This window comes from Phallusia mammillata, chromosome 7, assembly GCF_965637545.1.
Source record: "Phallusia mammillata chromosome 7, kaPhaMamm4.hap1.1, whole genome shotgun sequence".
NCBI classification, from domain to species: Eukaryota; Metazoa; Chordata; class Ascidiacea; order Phlebobranchia; family Ascidiidae; genus Phallusia; species Phallusia mammillata.
Genome location: NC_137258.1, coordinates 23,901,692 through 23,926,378, shown reverse-complemented (window position 1 = coordinate 23,926,378; position 24,687 = coordinate 23,901,692). Strand labels below are relative to the sequence as shown.

The 24,687-nt window shown below is 35.3% G+C and overlaps 6 protein-coding genes across 6 annotated transcripts; 2 read left to right on the top strand and 4 right to left on the bottom strand.

Annotated features, from left to right (window-relative positions):
• Window positions 1-76: 76 nt before the first annotated feature.
• LOC145237873 (uncharacterized) lies at window positions 77-2,580 on the top strand. Its single transcript, XM_080100862.1, has 3 exons — window positions 77-641; window positions 1,655-1,912; window positions 2,336-2,580. Exons 2-3 carry the CDS (start codon window positions 1,675-1,677, stop codon window positions 2,563-2,565), a joined length of 468 nt encoding a protein of 155 aa, XP_079956988.1. The 5' UTR covers window positions 77-641; window positions 1,655-1,674; the 3' UTR covers window positions 2,566-2,580.
• On the bottom strand, window positions 694-1,513 carry LOC145237872 (uncharacterized). Its single transcript, XM_080100861.1, has 2 exons — window positions 1,251-1,513; window positions 694-1,046 (listed from the first exon to the last, which is right to left on the bottom strand). Exons 1-2 carry the CDS (start codon window positions 1,474-1,476, stop codon window positions 793-795), a joined length of 480 nt encoding a protein of 159 aa, XP_079956987.1. The 5' UTR covers window positions 1,477-1,513; the 3' UTR covers window positions 694-792.
• Window positions 2,571-5,851, bottom strand: LOC145237871 (UDP-N-acetylglucosamine transporter-like). Its single transcript, XM_080100860.1, has 7 exons — window positions 5,655-5,851; window positions 5,407-5,555; window positions 4,964-5,086; window positions 4,515-4,680; window positions 4,121-4,239; window positions 3,705-3,838; window positions 2,571-3,415 (listed from the first exon to the last, which is right to left on the bottom strand). Exons 1-7 carry the CDS (start codon window positions 5,842-5,844, stop codon window positions 3,334-3,336), a joined length of 963 nt encoding a protein of 320 aa, XP_079956986.1. The 5' UTR covers window positions 5,845-5,851; the 3' UTR covers window positions 2,571-3,333.
• Window positions 5,852-6,794: 943 nt separating this feature from the next.
• On the bottom strand, window positions 6,795-11,867 carry LOC145238686 (UDP-N-acetylglucosamine transporter-like). The gene is made up of 7 exons (XM_080101931.1): window positions 11,621-11,867; window positions 11,029-11,183; window positions 10,619-10,741; window positions 9,888-10,053; window positions 9,415-9,533; window positions 8,751-8,884; window positions 6,795-8,075 (listed from the first exon to the last, which is right to left on the bottom strand). The coding sequence occupies exons 1-7, from the start codon at window positions 11,808-11,810 to the stop codon at window positions 7,994-7,996; spliced, it is 969 nt and encodes a 322-aa protein (XP_079958057.1). The 5' UTR covers window positions 11,811-11,867; the 3' UTR covers window positions 6,795-7,993.
• Window positions 11,863-15,769, bottom strand: LOC145238685 (transient receptor potential cation channel subfamily V member 5-like). The gene has a single exon (XM_080101930.1). It carries the CDS (start codon window positions 15,706-15,708, stop codon window positions 13,180-13,182), a length of 2,529 nt encoding a protein of 842 aa, XP_079958056.1. The 5' UTR covers window positions 15,709-15,769; the 3' UTR covers window positions 11,863-13,179.
• A 2,939-nt stretch (window positions 15,770-18,708) lies between these two features.
• On the top strand, window positions 18,709-23,857 carry LOC145238534 (uncharacterized). Its single transcript, XM_080101731.1, has 8 exons — window positions 18,709-18,824; window positions 19,114-19,233; window positions 19,938-20,048; window positions 20,573-20,728; window positions 21,094-21,182; window positions 21,488-21,911; window positions 22,201-22,242; window positions 22,598-23,857. Exons 1-8 carry the CDS (start codon window positions 18,767-18,769, stop codon window positions 22,777-22,779), a joined length of 1,182 nt encoding a protein of 393 aa, XP_079957857.1. The 5' UTR covers window positions 18,709-18,766; the 3' UTR covers window positions 22,780-23,857.
• The last annotated feature ends 830 nt before the right edge of the window (window positions 23,858-24,687 follow it).

Sequence of the window (24,687 nt, the reverse complement as noted above, 5' to 3'; positions counted from 1 at the left end):
GTTGTCTATGCGTCCTCAATTCGTGCAAAGTTGTTCTTACAAATGTTGCTATGTTCACCTCCACAAATCAGTTCGAAATTAACTTGTGTATAGATCTCTAAGCAACATCAAAAACTGTTTTTCTGTGGTTAGTAGAACATGCTACGAGTGTAAATACTGTTGATAAAATATTTGAACCCCATGACAGTGCACACAAAAATTTTTGTCTAGATAATTTCACTCTTGTCTAGGCTACTGGTGTGCCAAAGCATATTATATTGCCTATAGTATTTTTAAACAGTCATCATATTCAAAGTAGGCTTGCCCTGGCTATGATGAATCATTGAAAGAATATCTGCTTTAGCAGAAATCTTTTTTGTTTGATTCTGAGTCCCTTGGTAACCACCTGTTTTTAGGTTTCATATCCAACTTCATTTTTTTTATAATTTTGCTGTTTTGACAAGGCCAAGAATGAGATTTAAACTCGGTGACAGAAAAGACTCAGTCGTACTTTGTGCTCGTTACTCTGCATAGTGGATATAAAGCAAACTTTGGATAAACTCTTGTAGAGCAAGGATTATGCGAATAACTGCACTTCACGTCAAAAAGCTGACACCCAACACCAGGCATAAACAACTGTGATGTACTTTTAACTACATTGGGTAATGCCATGTACTTATTTTATCACCAAAAAAAAAACAAAATAAATAAAAATTTTATGTTTAAATTGTATTTTTTTTGCACACAAACCACTTTACATTTGGCTATGTACATGACGCAACCAATATCCAGTCAAAACAAGACCATTATACGCTATATTATTGCACTAAAAGCGTAAATCCCAACACTATATGTAGCAGTAAAAATTAGAGTGTATTGTGGAAATGATGAAACAGATATTGGTGCAGCGGAGTCTACTTCATAATCGACAGTGGGTAAAAACATACCCTCAGCCAACATGGATGCCATCCATAAAAATGCCAGAAAACCGCTGGTTAAAATTGCCACAAATAACATCTGATTCGATTTCTGTCGTCGGTTTTTCACAAAAACAAAAGCAGCCAGCCCTGAAATGCAAAATCAAGTGTATGGATATGGCCTAAATCATTATGTACCAAAAAATCCACCATTTAAAAAACATGCCATGCTGCAAGCAGTTCGAAATTGCTGTGCACAACTGCAGTACCTGTCTGCAAAATCGACTCATAATTTTAGTTACAACTATATTTTTCAAACAGTTGTATGTTTATTAAATCACTCAGTTTTCCTACCTGGGATAATCATAGTCGAGAAAGCACCAAACAGGGACCAAAGAGATTCTTTATCAGTCTTTTGGTGGGTAGTTTTGCCCCAGTACAGACTGTAGAACATTTTTATCAGAATAACCACTCCATAAATCCCTTCTCGACCACTTAAAGAGCCCGGTTGCTTTTCTTCCGGAAGCCTGCTTGCAAGTTCGCGGTTTTTCTTCTGCGCTTTTCGTTTGGAATGAGCCATTTTCTGCAATTTCAGTCAAAACTTGTCAACTAACTGCAAATCTCTTTGTTTAAGACACTCGCTATTGAAACGTAACAATTGATTGATGATTGTTTCGGTGGTTTTGTGTTCGAAATAACTAAACAAAAACGCAATGGAGTATTTTCACGAATTTGAAGGAAATTTTATTTGTTTTTAGACCATTTGTCATCGCAAAATATGGGACGTATGAAAAGCCTGGATAGAAGCGTGGTGGTTGATATGAGCAGTGTCACCTGGGCTGAAAAAGTGCAAGCTTTTACTTGGTTTGAAATGTTGCTTTGTATTTTTGGGATCACCTGCGTTTTGGAAGTCAGTCTTGCTTTTATACAACATTTGTACGATGGCGATGTTTATAGTGAATACCATTATTGGTTTTCCTATCTGGCGTTTCTGATGTACGGATCTTTTGCATGTGGTAAGTTTTAAAAATTTGCGATGACGTACAAACTTTTGGTAAAGCAAAAGAGTTACATTCATTTGCTTCTCTAAATAATTAGAAGAATTGTTTTTGCTATTTTGTTTTATACATTTTGCTCACTTCAACATTTTTACGACTTTAATGTCAAATACTGCGGTTTGACCACAGTTTTGTAGGCAAACAAAACATTAACCCTTTGGTTATTGATATTGGGATGGGCTTTTCAATAAAGTTTTCGGCAAAAATAATGTTCAAAGCCTTGTGCTTGGCTTAGAAGGAGCGAAATTAGATAAAACTAAATACGCCTGTAGCACGAGCGAGCGCACCTTCAACTAAAAGACGCTTCATACGTTTTGAGAATTTGAATTTAAATGCTTAGATATATGTGATTATAATTTACCAAAATCGTTATTCTTTTAGGTATTCTCGGTACATGGTTGTCAGCTTTCCGTTTTGCTAAAGACCTGCTTGCTATTACCGCAGCGCTAATAATTCCAGCAGCATTAGTGTGGATCGTATTTTTCACAATGCTGATTTTCAACGTTGGCTCAAACCAGTACGAGCAGGGAACAACATTTGTCGGTTTTGCTTCAGTAATGGTGACCTCCTTCTCTGTTGGACTTGGCTTCAAACAACGCAATAAACTTTAATGATGTTTTAGTGTATTACGGGTAAAAGTATGAGGCTGTGACTGAAAACGTAGGGACAATACCACACTTGGAATTAAAACATTGCACAAAAAGCATGCGTGTAAAAAGCTCAAAACACCTTTACTTTCAACTGAAGCATACTTTGAATATGATGATTACAAATGGAAGTTTTCCTTGAAAAAATACAAAAAAAACATTGTATTTTTAAGCATACATGCACAATTTTATGAAAATTAGGAAGTTTCTTTGAACTAAAGGGTAATTGAAGAAATATGCACCAGCAAAACTGCAGTTTTTTGCAAAAAAATGGTCAACTATAGCAAAACAATAATGACAAACTGTTGAAAAAATAGACGATAATTATTGTGTACTATTAGTTCAATAGCAACACTGATGTCTATGCACACTGAATACAAGCAAAAAGCAATTATATTTTATGTGAAACTGCTTCCAAAATTGAAGAAGTACCGAATTTCGATAAATGGTCACAGCACTTTGAAACCAAACATATGAAACACTCTTACATGCCAAATTGTAATAAAATATATGTATGTTGTCTGTTACTGCAATATGGGCTTGATTTTGTACATTTTCTAACCTTATGTCTGTACAAATGACAACCAACACAAATAATAGCGCGAGAATAGGGTCAAAAACAAAAATGCGCCTAAAATCAAAATCTCTAACCACAAAAAAAAATTCAAAATAGGTAGCACTGCAAAACTTTAAGTGTTCACGATTCAAAACAAGCTTGATAACCACTCAACTTCATATTGATTTACTCTTGTGAGATTTTTGGACGTACATGAATGTAGATGTGACCACTAAACCTGCCCCACAAGTAAACAATCTAAAACACAAGAAAATTTATAAAAAAAACTTGTTTCACATAACAATGTTTGCATTTAAATATTTGAGTTTCAAAAATTGTGTCTACACACTACTAGAAACAGCTATTTGTAATATGAAACAATTGAAAGTCAATGTTTCATTCATTTAGTCATTTTTGGATCCAAACACATGTGTAGCTTGAAAAAATTGTGTGTAGCATTAGAAATTTAGGTTGTAATGTATTAAAGAGGCAGGATGGTTTACATGTAGTAAAGTATTACTGAGCTATTTACACATAAAAAACTTACAGGGTGGGGTGGATTTCATCCAAAACAAGGTAGGCAAGAAGATAGGAAACAATTACTGCTAGCGATGATGCAAAATTCTTGATGATGCTGTCAGCGCATTTGATCACGTATGTAACCAGAAGTCCACCATATGCCTGTAGAATACATAGAGCAAGTTATATTATGCAAAAATTACTGTGTATTGACAGTTTATTTAAATGCACAACTAGACTGCTTTACTGCAAGACATGACTTGGAGAATCTAGCCTGTTGTGTATTTGTAACTTATGACAATTGTCTATCTGGAGCTAGAGAAACTCAATTGACTACAACTTCTATAGAAGACCTTGTACTCTGCGATTGATAGCTATAATGATTATAGTAAGTTTCTTTGGCAAGACCGAGATAAAGATATACAACTAATAATAAATTCATACCTGCAATAACAACACCATGACAACCGCTGTATTGTAGCCTTGCAATATTCCATATTTAGATATGGCTTCACCATCATTCCAACACATTTGAATGCCAGAAAAAATAATTCCAAAACCACCTGAAAAGATAAATAGATACTTCAACCAACTCCTGACCAAGTGTTTTACTATAAATTTGGCTGGACATATTGAACTTAAAAGGAATGATTTTATCTTGCAATATGTTTGTGTACAATACTTTTGCTTTTCAGTTTAAGATGCATCATGATCATTAAGTTAAAGACCTGTGTCAAAAATATAGTGTTATTGTTTTTTTATGTTTTCTACACAGCTTTTATATGTTTCTGAGTCACTTAACTTATCCAATCCCCTAAATTATATTTTTTCTACTCACCCATTTGCATGTTGCGTATCCATAGGGGTATTTTTTCCTCTTTTAAAAGCAATTCAAAATAGACTCCAGCAAAACTGCTTGTCAGGCATACCAGGATCATAATGAAAAGACCAAAAAGCTGGTTTCCCCAAACTACGTCAGGTTTTGCAACAGACTCTGTGGGAAACTGCAAAAAATGGTAAAAGACAAAATAGCCACCAAATGACACTGAACAATCACTAAGCTGGAATAAAATTGAAACTTTATGAAGCACAAAACAGTGAAGGGCACAATTGGTGGATCACGATTGAATGTGCTGCAGCTACATAAAATAATTCAAACAAAACTAAAATTTGTTGAAGTTATAATTAACCAAAAAAATGATAGCAGAGCAATTTTCTTAATATGATCTTTAAATTTTATAGTTATAATTCTGCAGTGGCAATAAACTAAATTCAGTATTTTTTTACCTGTACCATTGCCACACCAATTATCAGAAAGAATAACGACCACCATTGTTGTAATGTAAAGGATTTCTTCAGCATCACCATTGTGAAAAGAACAGTAGTCAAAACTCTTAGTTGGTATGTGGTCTGCAAAATAGTAAACTGTTTTCAGATTTTAAACTTGTGTATTTGGCTGGTAATAAGAATAAAACAATACTTCAACATGCAGACAAAATATAATTTATTGCTGTATATCGCCTGACTCAACCTCTAGACTGCAATAAAGCACATAATTTTAACAAAATGCTATACCTGCATACACCAATAAGATTTTTTAAGATTTTTAACCTTTCAACTGTATAATTTATTTTGACCTCAGCATTTTTAACACATTTGTGTATCTTTACTGATTATTATTTTGAATCAGTTGGATTGGGTAACTCCAGATAAAAAATCAGATTACATACTTGGAATGTGACAGAATCCAAATACAACAAAGCAACAAACAAAAGATTATTTTTGACTGCATAGATTCCAGAGGGAATAGCAATTTTGAAAAGTTCCAGTGGTTTAACAGCAGTGTTGATATCCTTCGAAAACCTTTGCAAGTTATACTCTGCAAAAAAATTAATATTTTATAAAAAGCAACAATAAAATATTATTGTGTGGATTAATTATCATGAAGAATGTTTATTGCAGTGTTGGTTTTACTTACTTGACTGGCAAAATAAGACTGCTAAACTGGTGATAAACTTTAAAATTTCTGACACAAAAACAACAGAGGTTGATAGATATGGTGGTCCATTGATGGAAATTGTGCGTGAATATCTGAACATCAATGTATGAAGTGAATTCTGTAAGACTAAAATGCAGAGAGCTGCACATTTTGTAATGCTAGTGCTCATTATAAGTTAGTTTGAACCTAAATTTTGGAACACAGCAAGGTTACAAAAACATGTTCCAACATGTAAATTAAACACTTTTAAGTCTGAAAACAATCTTTGTTTTGTTTTAAACATTAATATATTTTTAATGAAATTAATTAGGCAATGCATGTTTGAATTATGGTTAAGAAATGAAGTTAGCAAATTTATTTATAATTGAAATTTCATCTAACACTACCAAAACACTAAATAACTTGGGTAAAATTCTAATACTATATGTTACTCATCGTCAGAAGTACAAACAAGACAAACCATATTTAAGAGAGTGTGTTTTGTTAAAAAACATAATTCACTTGTAAAAAGGTTTAAATTAAAACTAAAGTCTCTGTTAGCCTAATTTACTATCCTCGCTACTGACGAAGTCTGTATAAAGGGAAAAGTTACACCAGGTACAGCTTTTTTACATCTCTCATTTCGCATTGCAAGTAACGAGCGCCTCAATGTTACAAAACTTGGTGCAAAGCTGCAAATCCTCTCTTAGCTGCAACAGTGTTACAATTACTGCAAAAATAAGCAAAATTGCACACAGTACCATATGTTAATTGCAGATGATTTGTAACTGCCAGTAACTCACAGGAAATAGTTTTTTGGGGAAACTTTTCCTATGTTTATTATATTATAGTTGTAGAAATGGTAACATGACACCACAAGCACAAAAACGTGGCAAGGTTTTCAGTACATATGTCTGAAAACTGCATGTTTGTGCCACATTGTCATACTTTATTGTTATGTTTAACGCATCATTGTGCATGTGAGTAAAATCTTTAAAATTTACAAAAGACGGTTTAAAACTGTTTTCTGTTGAAATAAAAACAGTTATTTAATACCCATAAAAAATGGTTAACAGTATCTGATAGACACAAAACTTTCTGCAGAAATTTTATCAACTTAAAATATTATCACAAATAAGATGCTTGTTTAATCATTTATTATTTTTCATTTTTGCTTTACCAAGCAGCTTACATGCTCAAAAAGATGATAGAAAGTTGCCAACTGCTTAAACCAGGGGCGGGGAATCTTAATGTTCAGAAGGCACATAACAATTTGTCTTTCATTTATATTTTTTACTATGTTGTGCATTTAACTTTTAAACTGCAGATACCCCAATCCTGACTTAAATCAATAGAAAGGAAAGAAAACACATTTTGCACTGTTTGTTAGGTAACAATAGGATCACCGCACATAAATAAAGGAATATAGAAGTAAAATGTTTTTGTTTTATCCCTTAATACCTCTGTTAATGAAAAAATTACCTACATACCAGTGAATAAAGGATGCCACCTTTTACATTCATTATTGCCAGTATTTTTGTCATTAAATTATTGTGCTTTTAAAACAAAACAATGTGCATTACAAACGGCAGCTTCTGGGTAGTTAAAATGGTTGGCACATAAAGTTCATAACATTACGGTATCTCAGATATATATTGGTACATACAAATTAAATTGAAACGCATTTTAACTATTGCAAGCGATGGTAAAAACTGTCCATACAGATTGTTTTGAAATACAACAAATTCTCTACATTGTAATAACAGCTACACATAAGTCTAAGCAGAAAAACAAAACAATTGCACAAAGTAATGCTTAAAACTTTGCTAAAATATTTGTCAATGACATGTTCTTAATTATTTAGAAAGCAATGCTTTATGTATAAACCAAATATGTCAGTTCAAAAGCATTTGCACCCACAGAAGATAAATACCTACATGCATTGAAATTTTTGTTGCACAAACTAGTTTTGTATAAATTAGTAGCTTGAAGCACGCCTAAATGAGTCTATTGCCATTATGTCACACATGTTCAAATAGTCAGGTTTTCTGTCATGATCAGTTTCTTAGTCTTTCTGCAACATTTTATGCTGAAAGCTCGTACACAAGCAAGTTGAAAGAAAATCAGGTTTAAAACAATATGCAGCCCATAACTGAAGAAACTGCTGGACGAATATTTTGAAAAACAGAGAAAACAAGAACAAAACGTACCAAAGGTCCCACTAAATTCGGCACAGCATTATGATTTGAGGTGTAACACTGCCTTTTTACATAAAATGCAACGTGATTTACACACCAAGCTATGGGTTAGTCATACACCAAAGTATGTCGCAAAGTCAGTTAGTTTGACTTTACTCTTTGACCATTTTGACCGTACAAGAACGTTGACATGACGACAATCGCAGCACCGCATGTGAAGAGTCTAAAACAGAAATGTGAATATGATAGTCAATCATATGCATTAAAAATTGTCAATGCAGTATACCTCAGTTAAATTGAAAACTTAGGTACCAATGACAAAGTGGCAAGGCTTTAACTAATCAATATGGGTTAATCCAAACCTTCACCTAATTAGGACAAAACTTGGGGTACAAAAATTTGTAATGTGATAAGGCTTTAACTAATCGACATCGCTTAATCTGGATCTGGTCCAAATTTGGTGGTTCAGATTAACCAAGGCAACTTGGTTATTTCATTACCCAAAACCACAATTTCCTATTATTTAAAAATTGATAGTCAAACTATAGAAAAAACTTGAACACAATGTTGTTAGTGCATAATTTTATATGCTTGACTAGTGTAAAATTAAGTAGGAAAATAGATGATTTTTCTTGGACCATTAGGAGTTTAAGACACTTGAGCGACATTGCTCCAACCCCGTGGGTTCCCTAAATTGAAGTCACCCACTGTCTAAGTCGAAAAAATCAAAGAAAAAGATTATTCAACTAACTTGAAATAAAAACAGACAGCTCGACGGCGGACTCATTGTGAGCATAAAGCATTGAATCGTTGCCCGCCCACCGAGGATAAAAATGAAACAAACAAAAACAAATACTATTTGTTCTCTGTTTCTAGATTTATTACATTGTGTACTTACAAAGTAGGATGAAGATCATCTAACATGAGGTAAGAGAGAAAGTAAGAAACAATAATAGCGAGTGATGTTGCAAATCCTTTGATGATATTGTCAGTGAATTGAATAACATACGCCACCAAAAGTCCCCCATAAGCCTATGGAGAAAAACAACAAAAGGGGTAAAACTGTGGCTTTGGAAAGGAATTTCTTTGTCCTGTTTTTAAATGTAGGATCACAGTAATCTTTTCAAAGCATTGTGACAGAAAGTGGTAACAGTTCCTTAATTTTATTTTTAACTCAGTTGACAGGCCTTACTGGCTATTTAGTTTGAATTTTGCACGCTTAGTTTGAATTTGCGCGCTTATGTTAACATCTGTTTTTCAAGTGTGAGCCTCCATATTATTAGACTCGTCAAACATATTGGTAGTTTCATCTCCGTGTGGGTTGTATAATTTAGTGAGTACCACACACCAATTACACAATACAACATAACATTTATGCCCTGAAAACAATAACAAAGAGTGTAAAATTGGTCCTAGAATTTAAGTGTCGTATCATTTTTAGAAAAAGCTGTACTATTAAGGCTGCAGCCTATATACTTCATAACCTATACTTGCCGCAACTTATTCAGTTTAAAAAAATCAGTTTAATTTTTTTCACAGTGAAAGTAAAACTCTGTATTCACCTGTAATAACAACACCATGACAACCGCACTGTTGTAGCCTTGTAGTATTCCATATTTGGAAACAGCTTCACCATCATTCCAACACATTTGAATGCCGGCAAAAATAATTCCAAAACCACCTGAAAATAATGATAAAATAACGTTTATTATATATAAGCCGTTGCTGCCAGGCATTATTTTAAATTTATAGAGCTCTTTGGCTTTTGTATTTTTGCATCGATGTTTCGACGTCCTATACAGGTCGCCTTGATCAGGGTAAATAACACTGAATGTACATAACAGTGCATGAAGGCGACCTATACAGGACGTCAAAACGTCAGTGCAAAAATACAATTGCCAGAAGAGCTCTATAAATTTAACATTTATTGTGATAAAAACAAGTTTGGTATCTTTTTTATGCATGAAAGGAATTTATAAGGCAAAGTAGATGTTGTAGGTTGCTGATATTTGTCAACAAATTATTTTTTCCTTACCCATTTGAAGATTTCGAACCCACAATGAAAATGTTTGTTGTTTAAGAAGAAGTTCAAAGTAAACTCCAGCAAATCCACTTGACATACAAGCAATTAAAATCACAAACAACCCAAATAAGTGATTGCTCCAAACTATATCCGTTTTCGCATCTGCATCAGTAGGAAACTGAAAAGTTAAAAAAAAATCGTACAAATAAAATATTTTTTTATTCTATTTGAATAAGGCAGTAGTTCTCAAACTGTGCATTGCGACACCCTGGTGCGTTGCTTCAATTTTCCAAGGGCGTCGCACAACATTTCCGTTTCAAAACTTTTTGTTGTTGTATCAATAAACACAACTTTAATAATAAGTTTCCGCATTAACTTTTATTTGCTGGTGCGTCGCAAGTCCAGAAAACTTTTCCAGAGGCGTCGCAACAAAAAAAGTTTGAGAACCACTGGAATTAAGGTATTGATGATGCTGTTAAGACAATATATATATATATCTATATCAGAAATTTAACACAAATGGCTTAGTGTTTTCATGAACTTAAATAATCATACAAATATGTACAAACACAGATGAATCTTTCTTTTCAGGTTTTAAAAATACAGAAATTTTTTTATTGGTGTACAGAAGAAAAGTTATATATTTGCTGCATGCTGAATTTCAACTGGTAGCCTACCTTTCATTAAAAGCATAATAAGGTAACATACATTTTTGGATTTAATATAGTGAAAGGCTTACTTACTTGCACCATAGCAACACCGATCATTAAAAACACTAAAGATCCCCACTGTACTGATGACAATGATTTCTTTAGCAATAAAACGGAAAATAAAGCAGTAGTCAAAATCTTCAATTGATATGAAATCTGAAACCAAAATATTAGTTTTTAAGTTATTTTATCCATCTTTTGTTACACTTTTGAACCTCTACTGCACTTTTGTATAATGTTTTTGGATCACAAAATAGGCTTTTTTGCATGTAACAGTTTAGTGCAAAAATATAATAGCAATATAATGGGCCGTAGATAAAGTATTTTACATGCAACATACTTCAAAGAAATTCATGTTTTATGTCTAAGAAATTGTCTTTGCAGAAGAAAGAATAGGCACCTAGGTTAAACACTGGGATTTTTGAAACCCACAACCATCTTACTTGAAAAGTAGCAGCGTCAAGGTAAGAAAGAGCAATAAACAGTAGATTGTTCTGCACAGCGTAAATTCCAGAAGGGACAGCAATCTTAAAAAAGTCAAATGGACGACCCAAGGTTGCACCATGAATATCATGGAAGAATTTCTTGAAGTTATAATCTGAAACAAGAATATGTTATTTATATTTCAAAACTTAAAACACAGTAACTGCAAAAATGCAACAGACGTCTTATCTTTATTACAAAATCTTATCATAATTTAACTAAACTTAAAATTGTATCCAAAAATGTTAAACAAACACCTTCAAACGTAACAGCTCTGTTTATTTTGTAAAGTTAAATGGAAAGCACTTACTTTAGTTATACAATATAATAGTTACAATTATGGATAAAGTGAGTAAAGATGACTGTTTTTTTTTACTGGGATCAGCCCTGAAGTGTTGACCAGCTATCACAGCACACTCACATATAACTTAGTGATCAACTGATTCGGTATAAAAGTACTGTGATTATAGGTAAAGTGGTGATTTGCTTTGAAAAATGGTCAAAAATTTAAAGATAGAGTAAAAAATATATCAAATCCTGTGGTAGACTTACTTGATTGGCAAAATATGACGACCAAACTGGTGGTAAACTTTAAAGTCTCAGATAGAAAAACGACAGATGTGGAAACATATCTTGGTCCGTTAGTGGGGACTTTTCGTGAAAATCGTAACATCAGAATCATAAGAGAGTTTTGCAGCACTAACAAGCAGAGGGCCACATATTTTGCGGTGCTCGTACTCATACTGTTCAGCAGCAGGTAGGTGCTTATTTACAAATGTACAAAATTTTAGCACCTAAAAATACAAAAGTGAGTTTAACAACATGTACACACACAGTTTAGTAAAACATTTTGTTCATGTTTGCTTTCCAAGTTGAGTTAAAAAGTATTTTTGCTCAATTATGCATAGTGAATAACTCAAAATTTCACAGATAAAAATTACTTTAGCCATTGAAATAGATTTGAACAGTACAAAATAGATTTAGTAAGGTAGAGTGTAGAATTTGGCTCATAAAGTTGCTTTTGACATAAATATAAACAGGACTTTGTACAAGCGTTGACAGTTAGAAGAAACTAAAATTAAGTTCACTTTGTTGCATGCAATATAAAAGTAACAATTCAATACTAAACTTTGCAAATATGTTCACTTTAAAAAACAAATTTCCCCACAAAATTATTTGATGCAATACAATACAAAAAGGTAAAGCGGAGCGAATAGGTGCAAATGTAAATAACATACAAATGACAGTCAGGTATCATGTAAGCGCTTGCTATTGTATTTTCGCGTGTAGTAACAGGAAATGATTCACACAACATAAGGGTATCCAATACTTTGATGAGACTTAAACGCGTACTAGGCCTCACATACTAGTACCACAATATTTAGGTCACACCATGCTTTCTAACATCTATGTGCAATACTGGTGTATCTATACAATAAAGAGACAAGACTGAAATAATTTAAATATGTTAAAACTTTCAGCGGTTGGTATGGTAACTAAAATTTCCTTGACAAAATAGAACATTTTTAAATGCAGTAAGTCTGTTTGAATAAAAGGGAAAGTACATTTTGCGTTTTCATGTTTAACATAGGGAACATTCATCAAATTTACATGCTACAAGCTCAAGAATTTTTTGTCCAAAAAAAACACACAATAAATAATTTTCACAATTAAGGAGGGAACACACACTTCAAGTAGTAAACAATGAAGTAGATACTACACTATTCACTACTATGTAACCAACAAGCTCAATTAAAGAAAAGTAAAAACAAGTGGAACGTAATGTAACAACTAAGTGCAATGTTCTACAGCTACATAATATATCAAAAGCCCTGCATAAAAAGTAACAGTGCAGATAATAAAAGATTGTGGAGGCAAACGAAAACAAAATGCAATAAGCTACATAATAAGGTTTAATATGTGTTATAATTGAAGACTATGCAATATACAAAAATCTAAAAACACAAGTTACTTAAAAAAATCGACACAGAGCGTGTGTACTAATCAATATTAATGATAGAAATTCACAACTACACCAGCAACAGTTGGGAGATTTGTAAGAAAATACATTAACAACATACTGTTTCATTACCATCACAACAACTTAACAGCTATACAGCACCACTGACTGTATGTATGTGACTGGACGTGCTTCCGGCATTTGAAACTGTACTGTTGCGCCTTGAAAATGATTTCTGTAGCTGCGATGTAACAGTCGTTAGGAGGTTTTCAGCGGGATTGTCATCAGCGTCATCTTCCTCTCCGAACTCCGGCTCTCTGGGAGCATGTTCTGACAGAAAACTCGTCATTCCAGCGAGACTGTGGATCTGCAACTTTGCTTGTGCTTCTGCTTCTTGAGCAGCAACTTTTGCTTCGACTGCTTTCTTACCAATTGATCTCCAGCCTCTCTGCACGGTTCGACGCCGCTCGGTTTCAGAAGTTGTTTGATGTCTGATAACCATCAATGCCCGGGAATCATAATCAATGTTTTCATTCATATCCTGTTCAGTAACGGCTGCACCTTCGCTGGAAACACGCTCAGTGTTGATATTCATGTCGTACAACTGCTGGAATTCTAGCTTCTGTGAATTTTTATGTGATCTTTCCATGATTACAACCATCGCCGCCCACTGTTGTTTCCAAACCTTCTCTGATCGGTTTGTGATCTTATCGAAGGTTCGAGTCATCATGGCAATGAGCATGTTTAAGAGCAGAATGTGCACAATCACCATGAATATGATGAAAAGAATAATAGAAAGAGAAGTGTACTTGCCCCTCAGAATGTTTGGGTAATCAAACTCACCGAAACTCATTTGGAAGAGAGTCATAGCACTGCCTTGAGGTGTGAGAAAGGCTGTAATGTTTTCTCCCTCATACTGGTAGTGGAATGCAACTGTCGATGTCAAGATTATTATGATGTAAATAATGACGAAACGGAACAAGTCTGAGGTCAGGATTTTGTAGATCATAATAATCAATGGCCCAAAACGAGACAAGCTGCGCAGAAAGAATAACAAATACGACCATAAACCGGGAATGGCAAAGACAAGAAGCCAAATTTCAACATCATAGAGCTCAAGGAATCTGAATGGAATGCAGAGAAGCAAAAGAATCGTTGCAATGAGGTAGACCACCCTGGATGGAATAGTGATGACATTTTGTAAAAATCCATTTAGGGACTCCAAGTGGATTTCTCTACAGACATAGAAAAGAACACTGGAACAGATTAATACAGTCAGTGCCTCAAACACATACCGGGCAATATCTGTGGGACTGGTTCCATACCGAAGATCTCTCTGATTGTCAGGTCTAAGATACACAGCAGTAGACATAATTGCGATGTGCAGTACATAGTAGAACAGCAAACGAAGGAACTTCGCTTTGGCAAAATGCTTCCACTTTTCCTTCAGAAGCTGGTGCACCACATTGTTGGAAACCATGTCAAGGTGGCCTGGTTTCTTGCCACGAATTATCATCATCAGGGCTGAGTTCCAATCAGTTTTACCGTTTGGACCGATGGTGTCCAGCGATTTCAGAGGGTAAACTGAACATGTAACTGTGTTGTACGACCAGTATTCCTTAGAAGAAATTTCCAGAATCTTCTCAAACATTTCCTTACGGCCAAGTTTCGCCGCCAAAGCAAGTGGTGTCAGCCCATCATGGTTCTGAACATCAGGCTGTGCTGACCATTGACTGTGCTTCACAGCATGGTAGTACATATCAGGCTGATTGTGTATAACCGTTAAATGTAAGACTGTGTTTCCAAATTTATCCCTCAATGTGGGGTTGCAGCCGTGCTTGATCAAAAGGTCATAGATCTCACGATTCCCTGAGCTAGCAGCAAACGACAGAGGAAATTCCCCATAGTAAGCATAGCCTTCAAACTTATGCTTGCGGAGTTTAACGTCTCCTCTTTTGACATCAACCGGTCGAAAAAACTTTCCCTGAGCTCGAGCATGGCGGATTTTTTCAAGGTGCTCTCCTGTGCTCAGTAAAAGCTTCACGGCTTGAACGTTTTCCTGGATGATTGCTAAGTGCAAGCAGGATTCTCCGAAATACTCCAAGCCTTCGTAAAGATCAATAGCGAGCTCGGGGTAAATCTCAAGAATTGCTCGGGCAATATTTATGTGCTTTTCTGTATTGTTAAGAAACAAAATGTGCATTGGAGTTTCTCCAACAGCTCCACGCTTGTCGATTTTCCATTTGATGCTGTGTTCGTTGTAGTTTTTCATTAAGGTTTGAAACGAGTCTACTGAGTAATTAGTAGCAACATCATCCTCAATAACGCCGTCGACAACAGTCTCATTTTTTTCCTTATGCTTCATGAGTTTGTTGGCATGTTTTCGCTGTTTACACGACCAATCGTGATACATCTCCTTAGTCATGGTGCAGCTATCTTCGTGAAGATATTCCTTCCTGATTTTTGTGTTGAAATATTCTTGAACCCTTGCCTTTTTCTTTGCAATCGGCTCTTTGGGCCCATTTTGGTCATAAACATCAACAAGTGTCCCTCCACCACTAAAGTTGGCCATTTTATAAATTTCATTGTTTTTCATCTGTTCGTTTTGCTGTTTCCATTCTGAATCTGTGTCAATTGCACCCTTTGTCGTAATATAGAAGAATTTCTTCACACTTTTCATGGTTACAATTGAATTATTTTGTCATTTTTAACAAGAAAACATCTGGCTGTGTGCAAAACGTGCAGCTGCAATAAAAATGCATTAAACATCACAGAAAATTTCATAACTTTTTAAATTTTGTACAATCAATCAGTCAATTTTAATGAATCATTCAATTTTACAAACTTATTAACAGCGCCAACACAGCAAAAATTAATACGCCTATTAAAGCATCATGAAGTAGATGCAACTTTCTCTTTTTTACATCCTTGGCACAGCAGTTAGCTATTGTGTTTCTATTTTTTAATATTTGCATTGTACTCAGAAACTAAAATGTGGCAGAAACAATTTGTTACCATACCAAATGACAAAAATTCTATCCTAAATTTAAATAAAGAAGTTCTAACAACATGCAATCTGAAAAGTATAGGATTATTTAAAACCTTCCCTTGGTTACCAAGGTAAATCCCCGCATCAAAACCTATTGTTTGACGTGTTTTTCAAAACACATTTACCAAATTCTTTGTAGTGTTAAATTTTACTAGTTATACACATACGACAGGAAAAACAAATTTAATATACAAGCTTTTTAAGCTATATTCTGGAAGATGTCATCTTTTTCTGCTTTTTGCGACGTTTTGGGAATTATTTTTGACAACTGGATAAATGGGCCTAAAACAGGTTTCCCTGTGACGATTAGCCAACTTTTAGCAAACGACATGACTTATTTACTTTGCTTGTTTATCTACACATTTGCCACATTTGTGGTTATCATTTTGGTAAACATGCGTTGGGGTTGGTACCACACATCGTATGGTATTAATTGCATTTTAACGCATGTAACATTACTACCCCCAAAATGAGTATCTGAGATTAAATATTTCTATTACAAACCCTCACCCTGGCCCCAATACCCCTAACCGTCAAAAGTTTTTTTACTAGATTGCGTGGATTGCGTATTTCAGAGTAGCCCTTGCAAAGCACAAAAAGTGGAAGGCACAATTTTTGAATCAGGGCGAAACGCGCTGCAGCTACGCTGTAATTAATGATTTCAATTTTTATGTACTTGATTGCATAACTTATAATTTGTGGTAGGCAAGAAATAGTGGTATAATATAAAAGAGAAAAGGGGCATTGTGAGTTCTGTCGTCACGTGGCGTAAACAAATCATTTGGCTGGTTTAATTAGTTTCTACATGCTAAAATTAAACCGTTTGGCGTTGCTCCATATGTTACGAAACCGATTCACTTATTCAAACAAAGTTCCGGAAGTTGTTGGTTGCGCAAAGTGGATTAGTAATCTACAGACAATCGCGTATGCAGATGTTTTGCACATTGCGCCATATGGCTGGAAAATAACATCACCTATTTACGAACTATACCCAGAAAATGTTGACTATAAGAATCACAGCACGTTTTTTCAGGTTAGGCTGGGAACAATGGCGTTGTTTGGTCACAATGCTGTTTGCCCGATTGTGATAAACATCCTTTGTTTTGAGTCATCATTCAAATGAGTCTATGTACGTTGTTTTTTGGGGGTGGTGCAACAATTTGCAAATTCTGTGCTGCAAAATTGCGCTATGTCGAAATTAATTGTGTGCCCTGTGTTTCACAAATTAAAACCTTCATTGTTTGCAAAAATTCAACCCTTTGCAAACATATGTTGCAATATTCCTTCAAAAACAGCATTTTGATTTGAAATTTTCGGCTGTAGCAAGAGATTTAATGCCCTTAAAAGTTCGCTGTTTTAATATTATGATACTACTAACAAAGTTGTATTTTTGCATTAAAAGGTTGCCATAAAAGTGTATTAACTAGACCGCCATCAATTGTTTTTTTGCCTTAAATTTGGACTTAACGTTAAGGCTAACTTTGCTGGTGCAATCCCCATTCAATATCAATGTCACTTTTTGTTATTACGCCAGACCACTCCACATGGCGCTGGTCACGTGACTTTTAATTGCGCTCAACAACAACAACAACGTGCTCGATTAAACCCGTTCATCCATATTCATTAAAGGCACCATTACGACGTAATTTTCCGGTCATGGGATGCCTATGAACGAAACCACTTCCTATTGTGTCTATTTTTGCCAAATCTAAGGTGATCAACAAAATACTGCAGATTGTTGCAAACGCTTTTGCTTGCTTAATTTATTTTTTGGGAGGAGGTCAAATTGTTTAGAGTTTAGACTTTACTATTTTGTTATTTTTTGTTTGCAACATAACATAACAATTGCTTTATAAGTTTTGTTGATTGTTTTTTTTTTATATATATTTTTGGTCAATAATAATGCTCTTGGAATTATACTCGAAAAATTCCACTCAACAAAACGTCTCTATCACGTCACACAGGACAACAAACAATTACAAATTCACGTGACACATATGGACCAAAATAGGTAATTCAGTTTCGTTGCAGAACCCCCTGCATTCATCGTGCAGTTCGCAGTTCATGCATATGGACATGTAGCAATCAATCAATCCTATCACCTTACGACAACGTGGTGCAATAAAAATGAATTACTGGTGATGACCCTGGTGCTTCACCCAAGGTCATTTAGAGGAAAAAAAATCTAGGTGCTACATTTTTGGTTTCCTTTCACATACTAATCATGTCCAGATGGGCCATATTTGTAACAAAAAGAAAAATCCAAAAACTAAGCTCGACAACTAACAGCAAGATTTTAATTACCCCAAATGTGGGGCAAAGGTCATGCGGACACCTCAGGTGCGTCTGTTCGAAAAAAAGGTTTTCATGGAAACGCGTGCAGCCCAAATTTTTCTGCTTAAAACAAGCTTTGTAACTAGTAAATATAGCACGACAGTGGACTGCAGTATATTCGATTTTAGAAACCCACCACCAAAGCAAATCCAGCCCCCACACCATTGACAACACTGTGACATCACAGTGAGCCATTGCAACATCACTGCGATGTAATTCTAGATGGTGCAAGGCCGCGACGGTATATAAGCTCTTCACACGCAGGGCGCAGCTTAATTTATTATCGTACTGTCTTGAAACAAAGAGCCTGTTCTTAAAGATACTCGGTGAAGAAACGAAGCATAGTGACGCAACAATGACTCGACAACAACTATTGTGTATTCTTTTGCTGATTGAATTCGTGGCCTTTGCAGGTTGGTTGTATTATTTTGAAGATCGTTTTATGTTTACCAGTTAAAATTTATTTATGAATATCTTTTTATTTATTTGTTGTAGTTTACATTAGGCCTTCTACCAAAACTAATGAGTTAGCTAATTAATGCCCAAATCGACATCAGTTGGAATGCTTTTAGACGGTTTGTGAATAAAAATGAGGATTTTTCGAGTTTCTAAAATAGTTTGAATTGTACGTGACAAAAGGGTCGAGACACACTGGTTCGGATATTAAATACTGTTGCTTAATATCAAGTTTAACTCTTTCAGCTTCGTCTCCCGCTGTTTACTGGTCCATGAATGAACTAAATAACGGAATTCTACAGCCAGATATTCCAGCAGTTGACAACGGGACTTATTCTGTCAACTTGAAGGAAACGAAAAACATCGGTGAGTAAATTTTCAGTTCATTTTAATTAAGTCCGAATACAATTCCTAACTTGCACCTATTTGGTGATGAGAAAAAAGGTTTACTGTATCTGAACCCTTGGTTAATTTTTTGTAGCGTCATCATATCTCGAATTGTGACGTAATTGCGTTTGGCATTGTTACATCACACAACGATTGTCACGACGTGTCACGTGTGTAGCTACAAGCGACGCAAGGAAAAGGTCAAAACGCGCGCTAATTATTACGCAACAATGTTTTTTTCTATTTCCACTAATTGCGTAACACTTGTGACGTAACTATGCTGGAAAACAACGACGCGATGCAGCGTCTTGCGCGGTTTAGTGTAGGAAGCATATCGACGTCATTGTGTACAGCGTTGGTGTTTTTGACGTCACAAATGCCAAGCGCGCGCAGTTGCTTGTGTGTCAGTTCTGGAACATTCAATGGTCGGATGAAACGCAGAGATCACGTGCGTACCGCGGATGGATATGTTAAAGTATGCTATTCGCACCAATTAGGCGACGTTATTGTAGCGACAAACATTGAATTGTTATTTACAAAGCTGCTACAGTTTCTGGGGGGGAAAAAAACTTATGCAGATATTTTGATGTTTACGATATTGCGTGATGACGTCACATCATTATGATGTCACACCTTAATACATGACTCGATTTCTTCTCTCACTAATTGTTTCTTGCTTGCAGGGACCGCCCCGGGTTTCTATGGTAACGGACTGGAAACTTTCGGGAAGCTTGTCTCCTTCTCGAATGTTCGCAAAGAAGATTTGTGCCTCATGCAGCCTTGGAACTGTGTTGGTAAGTTGAAGCTTGAACCAAAGGTCGATGGTTCAAACCCCAGTGTTGTTTTGCATGATAAATGGATCTCTGCATGTATTAGCAGTAACCTTGGTTGTTTGTTACTGCAATATAGGACAGTTTAATCATTGTAAATCTATCACTACTGTACTTCTTTGACTTCGAACCCTTAACCAGGGGTGCGCAATCTTCTCGCTGTTGACCGCATCACAGGTTCTTGCCAATGTGCCCAGTGTTTTTTGTTTACAAATTACAAATTATAAATGGGATTAATCTTATAATATCCCGTCTACTGGTGCATATTTTTTTCTCCGTGACCGCAGGTTGTGCACCCCTAAACTATACAAAGCCACTTTATTGCATAACTCTGCATTGTGGATTAATCTAAACCAATTTTATTCATCTTTCAAACTCAATACTTTGTTTAGCAGACACGAGATTGCATGACTTATACCTTTATGAATATAAACATACGTTTAACAATTAGGTTAAAAACTGAATTTTAAACATATTCGTTACAACAGACACGGGGTTCAGTGTTGCCGGTTGGTTTGTGATTCGATCCTTTGGTCTTCTCGATTGCTTGATGTCAACATCCGTTCTCTGTGACCCCGGACTCGCTGGAGTGTTTCTGCGTCCCAGGAACAACAGACTAGAGGCGGGAGTTCGTCTAACAACTGGTAATCTTGAAGAAGACGATTTAAATATTGAATAATTAGTGAGAAAAAGCGATTAAGGGCTTGATTCAGTGTAACGGTTCTTGGGGGTCTGCCTTGCACTATGGTTCAGCATTCTCTATTGTTTCAGACCCTTGACGTTAGAGCTGGTTGTCATTTTTAGCAATTACCCATTTAAGTCTTGTGGGTTTGAGGGTGATTTGCGCAAACAGCATAATGCCGGTTTATACCAAAGCAGGGCACATTAACTCGTTAAGAATATTATACAAACAAGCTTTAGTACTTGTTTTAACAAAATGACTGATTTTAGCCGCTTTGAGATTTTGTTTTAGCAATCTAGTTTTTAACATGGATTATTTGATTGACAGGTGAATTATATACGGCATCAGCATCCTTGTTACAGCAAGATGAATGGACGCATGTTGGTATGACTTGGAAAGGCAGTGAAGGGCTGAAGGTATGCAAAGTTACATGTATCAAGCAAGTTTGTTTTTTTCAGCAAAGGAAACTTTTAATCTAAAATTTAAATTAAAAAACTGTAATGAAGTAATCATAAAATACACTTATGTATGTTTAAATGTCGTGCATGTTTTTGCTTATACTACCTAAAATAAATGTTTCTAGATTCGTTAATTTTGCTCCAAAATTTTGTGTCCGCAACCCGAAAGTGGGATTAATTGAACGAATTTTGATAAAAGAACAAATTGACTGTTTCCAAAAAAATACAATCATTCTCATAATGTAACTTACTTGTTCTATTAGATTTACATAAACGGGAGTGAAGCGAACTACATCGAACAGCCTGCTGTTACAATAGAAGCCACCAAACAAGCCCTCCCCGTTCTTCAACTTGGTTTTATCTCGTCTTCTTTTACTCTGATTGTCGACGACCTAAAGACCTGGAACCACTTGCTCTCATCCGACGAAATGTTCCGAGCGTTACCAGAAGGACCGGAGCCGGTTGCCACAACAACCACAACCATCCAACCATCGACGACGACCAGTTCAACCACATCTGCCCAAACCACCACCACCACTACAACCATTCCGAAAACACGATCTACAACCAGTTCCGAACCAGTAAAAACCAGTACCGAACCAGCGAAAACCAGTTCTGAACCAGCGAAAACCAGTTCGCAACCAACGAAAACCAGTTCGCAACCAGCCACCACATCAGATGCTCTAGGTACGGAACAAAATGTTGTTCTTTTATCACTTTTTAGAGAACCGACTTTTAGATTTTTACGCACCATTTTTTTATCTTTTGTGGTTTATAAAAAGAAGTGTTTCGCATAATACGTCGAAATGTCGGACATAAAATCAAACAATAGGAGCAACAATACAGCATGTCTAGCCACAACAATTTATAGAGAATTAAAATAATTGTTTCCACATGTGTTGATAAACGATTTAGCATTTCAGTCATCGATGCATACATTTTTAGTTTTGAAAATCGTTTATTTTATCATTTGTAGAAGTTACAACGAACACTATTGGTCCAAGTCAGCCAAAATCGGGTAAGTCAAAAAAACGTGTTTTCATTCTTCACTAAGCTTTTTAACCACGGAACTGGTCAAAAGCGTTCCAACTATTTCTTGACCAATTTGAAACATTTCACTTAGCTACCGACGTAGAATTAAAAAGCCTGAACGATAGCTTGTTATGTACTATACTGATAACGACAAAGGCGACTGTTAAAAATCTGCAAAAAATATTTTCTCATATACAAGCCATTTTGACATTTTCATGTTTGATCGGTATGTTGTTATTACACAAATTTTCCGGCGTAAGGTTTTTACCAAGCGGAAAGAATTAACAAATTTTTTATGAAGTTATAAATCTGACGTCACTAATCACGTGATTTTTTTACAGACTCGTGGAAATGGATCATAATAGCTTTCTGCATCATTCTCTTTCTCTTTATTTGCTCCCTGCTCCTCCTACTCCTGAGGAACCAACGGAGGAGGAAGGAATTCCAACCGGTCGCCATGCATGACGTCAGAACTGCAACAACCGCCGCGACGTCATCGGTTGCTGTTAGCGACCTTCCGTAAAACTTGAGGCCCGCAGTTTGTAATGCTTCTAAAATCCTTACGATTCGAATGTTTATTTGTTTGTTTGTTTCTTTTTTGTAACTTTCATCAGTTTTTTTAATGATGTTCTTGGATTCCAGTTCGTGTGCAACTGAAAGCGGTTAATATTTGCAATTTTCCCCATATAATGGTTTAATGAGATGTTCTCAAGTGGGTATAACCCCAAGGGCCAAATTTGATATTAGGTTGACGATGATTAAAAGAAAGTTATTTTGTTAGACTTAAGAGTTAGAGTAAATGTTAATTTCGTTTTTGAGCTGCACCTATATAAGTTGAACGAAATTAAGAACCTTTGGTTTACTATCCGACGCATTTAGCAAGACAACAACTCAAAAACATCATACTTTGCCAGTTGTTATTTCAATGTAGTAAGTTCTTCGTTGCCTAATTCTGCTCACATACGAATCCTTCACTCTGTTAGTTGCACTTGTGTACTGCGAACGGCAATGTTATTGTTTCTCTTCAATCCTGCTTCGTACTTTTAGTGGCTTTGTTTTTTTGCAGCTGTTTTTTTTTACTTTATTTTTGTACAGTGTTTTTGTATATAGTATTTTTTGTACTTTTTTGTTTAGCAAACAATTTTTCGAATATTTTTAAATAAAAGGACTTTAAATCCCAAAAAACATTTTATAAATTTGATTGATGAATTTGCATTTTTGCATTGTCTTCCATTGTTTTCTTTGGCGTAATTTAAGCTTTTTCGTACTTCTGACGGATTTCAAAGGCATCTGACATGTTGTTTTTTAAATGTGTTATCACATAACACTTTATAACACGATATAACTGCAACACGTTTAATCATCTGTACCAAATGTGCCCTTTTGCGCCCGTTCAAACACTGTCTGCGGATTATTTCTAACTTGATCATGGTTTCAGTGCAATTGTGTCGCAGTGTTTTTCTTTCACCGACTCCACTTAACTTTTAGTGGAATTTATCGTAATTTTTCATGGTAAATTAATACAAAAAAATAATAACAAAGCCCTGGTGTATAATATTGGTTGTATCCTTTATTTCTGACTTCAACTTTTAAATAAAGACTCTTTCACTGTTCTGTATAACTTTACGCTACGAACAACACGTATTTCAGTTAAAAAACAAAAAATGCAAGAAGATAAAAAGCAGACATTGGATTACTAGGCATAGTCGCTTGATCAAAAAATAGCCACAACGTACGGCAAACTATTGTTAGAATAATGCGCTATAAAAGACTTGAATTTTTTTGACTTGGCGATATTTGCGCTTTGAAAGGCTTTTAGTTATATATATATTTCAAAATGCGCTTTGTTTAAATAAGCAAACAATAAGCAAAATTTAGGTTTACGGCTAGCACAGTGTTAGTTGATTAAGGTCGTAAAAGTCGACTATACGAATGACTTTCAAACCGTTTTATAAAATGCATTGAAAGCCATGCAACATGTTTTACCTAGTAACAGGCATACATAACATTAAAACATACCCAAACCCCAAAGTGCTAAGAAAATGTTTTTTGAAACAGCAACTGAATATTTTCTTTTCTGCATAGAAATCTCAAGTGCACAAACATCACCGTCAGGGAATTTCCCGTACTGTACAGTGTGTTACAGCAAGGCCAAGTTAACTAGTCGTATTCCCTGCATTGTTTCGTGTCGCCGAAAGGATGAACTTGGAGAAGTTGAACCTCAAATTCACCGTCTACATTTTGTTCACCTTCCGGTAACTCATGTCGTTGACGTTGTCGTTTGTAGCAGCATTTAACAACAATGCATATTATGACGACAACAGGAACAACACCGAGCACAATCAAAAGCCAAACAAGTGGTTCTGTGACGAAACAAACGAAAAAGAATAATAAACAAAAGGTAGGAAAGTTGAACAGCTATTTTGTCTCA

Bases quoted from the DNA above. Each gene is read 5' to 3' on its own strand.
- LOC145237872 (XM_080100861.1), bottom strand. From the start codon at position 1,476: ATGGCTCATTCCAAACGAAAAGCGCAGAAGAAAAACCGCGAACTTGCA. The intron at 1,047-1,250 runs GTAGGAAAACTG...TTTGCATTTCAG, and splicing joins CTCGACTATGATTATCCCAG to GGCTGGCTGCTTTTGTTTTT.
- LOC145237873 (XM_080100862.1), top strand. From the start codon at position 1,675: ATGGGACGTATGAAAAGCCTGGATAGAAGCGTGGTGGTTGATATGAGC. The intron at 1,913-2,335 runs GTAAGTTTTAAA...TTATTCTTTTAG, and splicing joins GTACGGATCTTTTGCATGTG to GTATTCTCGGTACATGGTTG.
- LOC145237871 (XM_080100860.1), bottom strand. From the start codon at position 5,844: ATGAGCACTAGCATTACAAAATGTGCAGCTCTCTGCATTTTAGTCTTA. The intron at 5,556-5,654 runs GTAAGTAAAACC...ATTTTTTTGCAG, and splicing joins AGTCTTATTTTGCCAGTCAA to AGTATAACTTGCAAAGGTTT. The intron at 5,087-5,406 runs GTATGTAATCTG...ACTATTTTGCAG, and splicing joins TGGATTCTGTCACATTCCAA to ACCACATACCAACTAAGAGT.
- LOC145238686 (XM_080101931.1), bottom strand. From the start codon at position 11,810: ATGAGTACGAGCACCGCAAAATATGTGGCCCTCTGCTTGTTAGTGCTG. The intron at 10,742-11,028 runs GTAAGATGGTTG...TTTTGGTTTCAG, and splicing joins TTGACGCTGCTACTTTTCAA to ATTTCATATCAATTGAAGAT. The intron at 8,076-8,750 runs GTAAGTACACAA...TTTCTGTTTTAG, and splicing joins GATGATCTTCATCCTACTTT to ACTCTTCACATGCGGTGCTG.
- LOC145238685 (XM_080101930.1), bottom strand. From the start codon at position 15,708: ATGAAAAGTGTGAAGAAATTCTTCTATATTACGACAAAGGGTGCAATT.
- LOC145238534 (XM_080101731.1), top strand. From the start codon at position 18,767: ATGACTCGACAACAACTATTGTGTATTCTTTTGCTGATTGAATTCGTG. The intron at 19,234-19,937 runs GTGAGTAAATTT...TCTTGCTTGCAG, and splicing joins GAAGGAAACGAAAAACATCG to GGACCGCCCCGGGTTTCTAT. The intron at 20,729-21,093 runs GTAATCTTGAAG...TTTGATTGACAG, and splicing joins GGGAGTTCGTCTAACAACTG to GTGAATTATATACGGCATCA.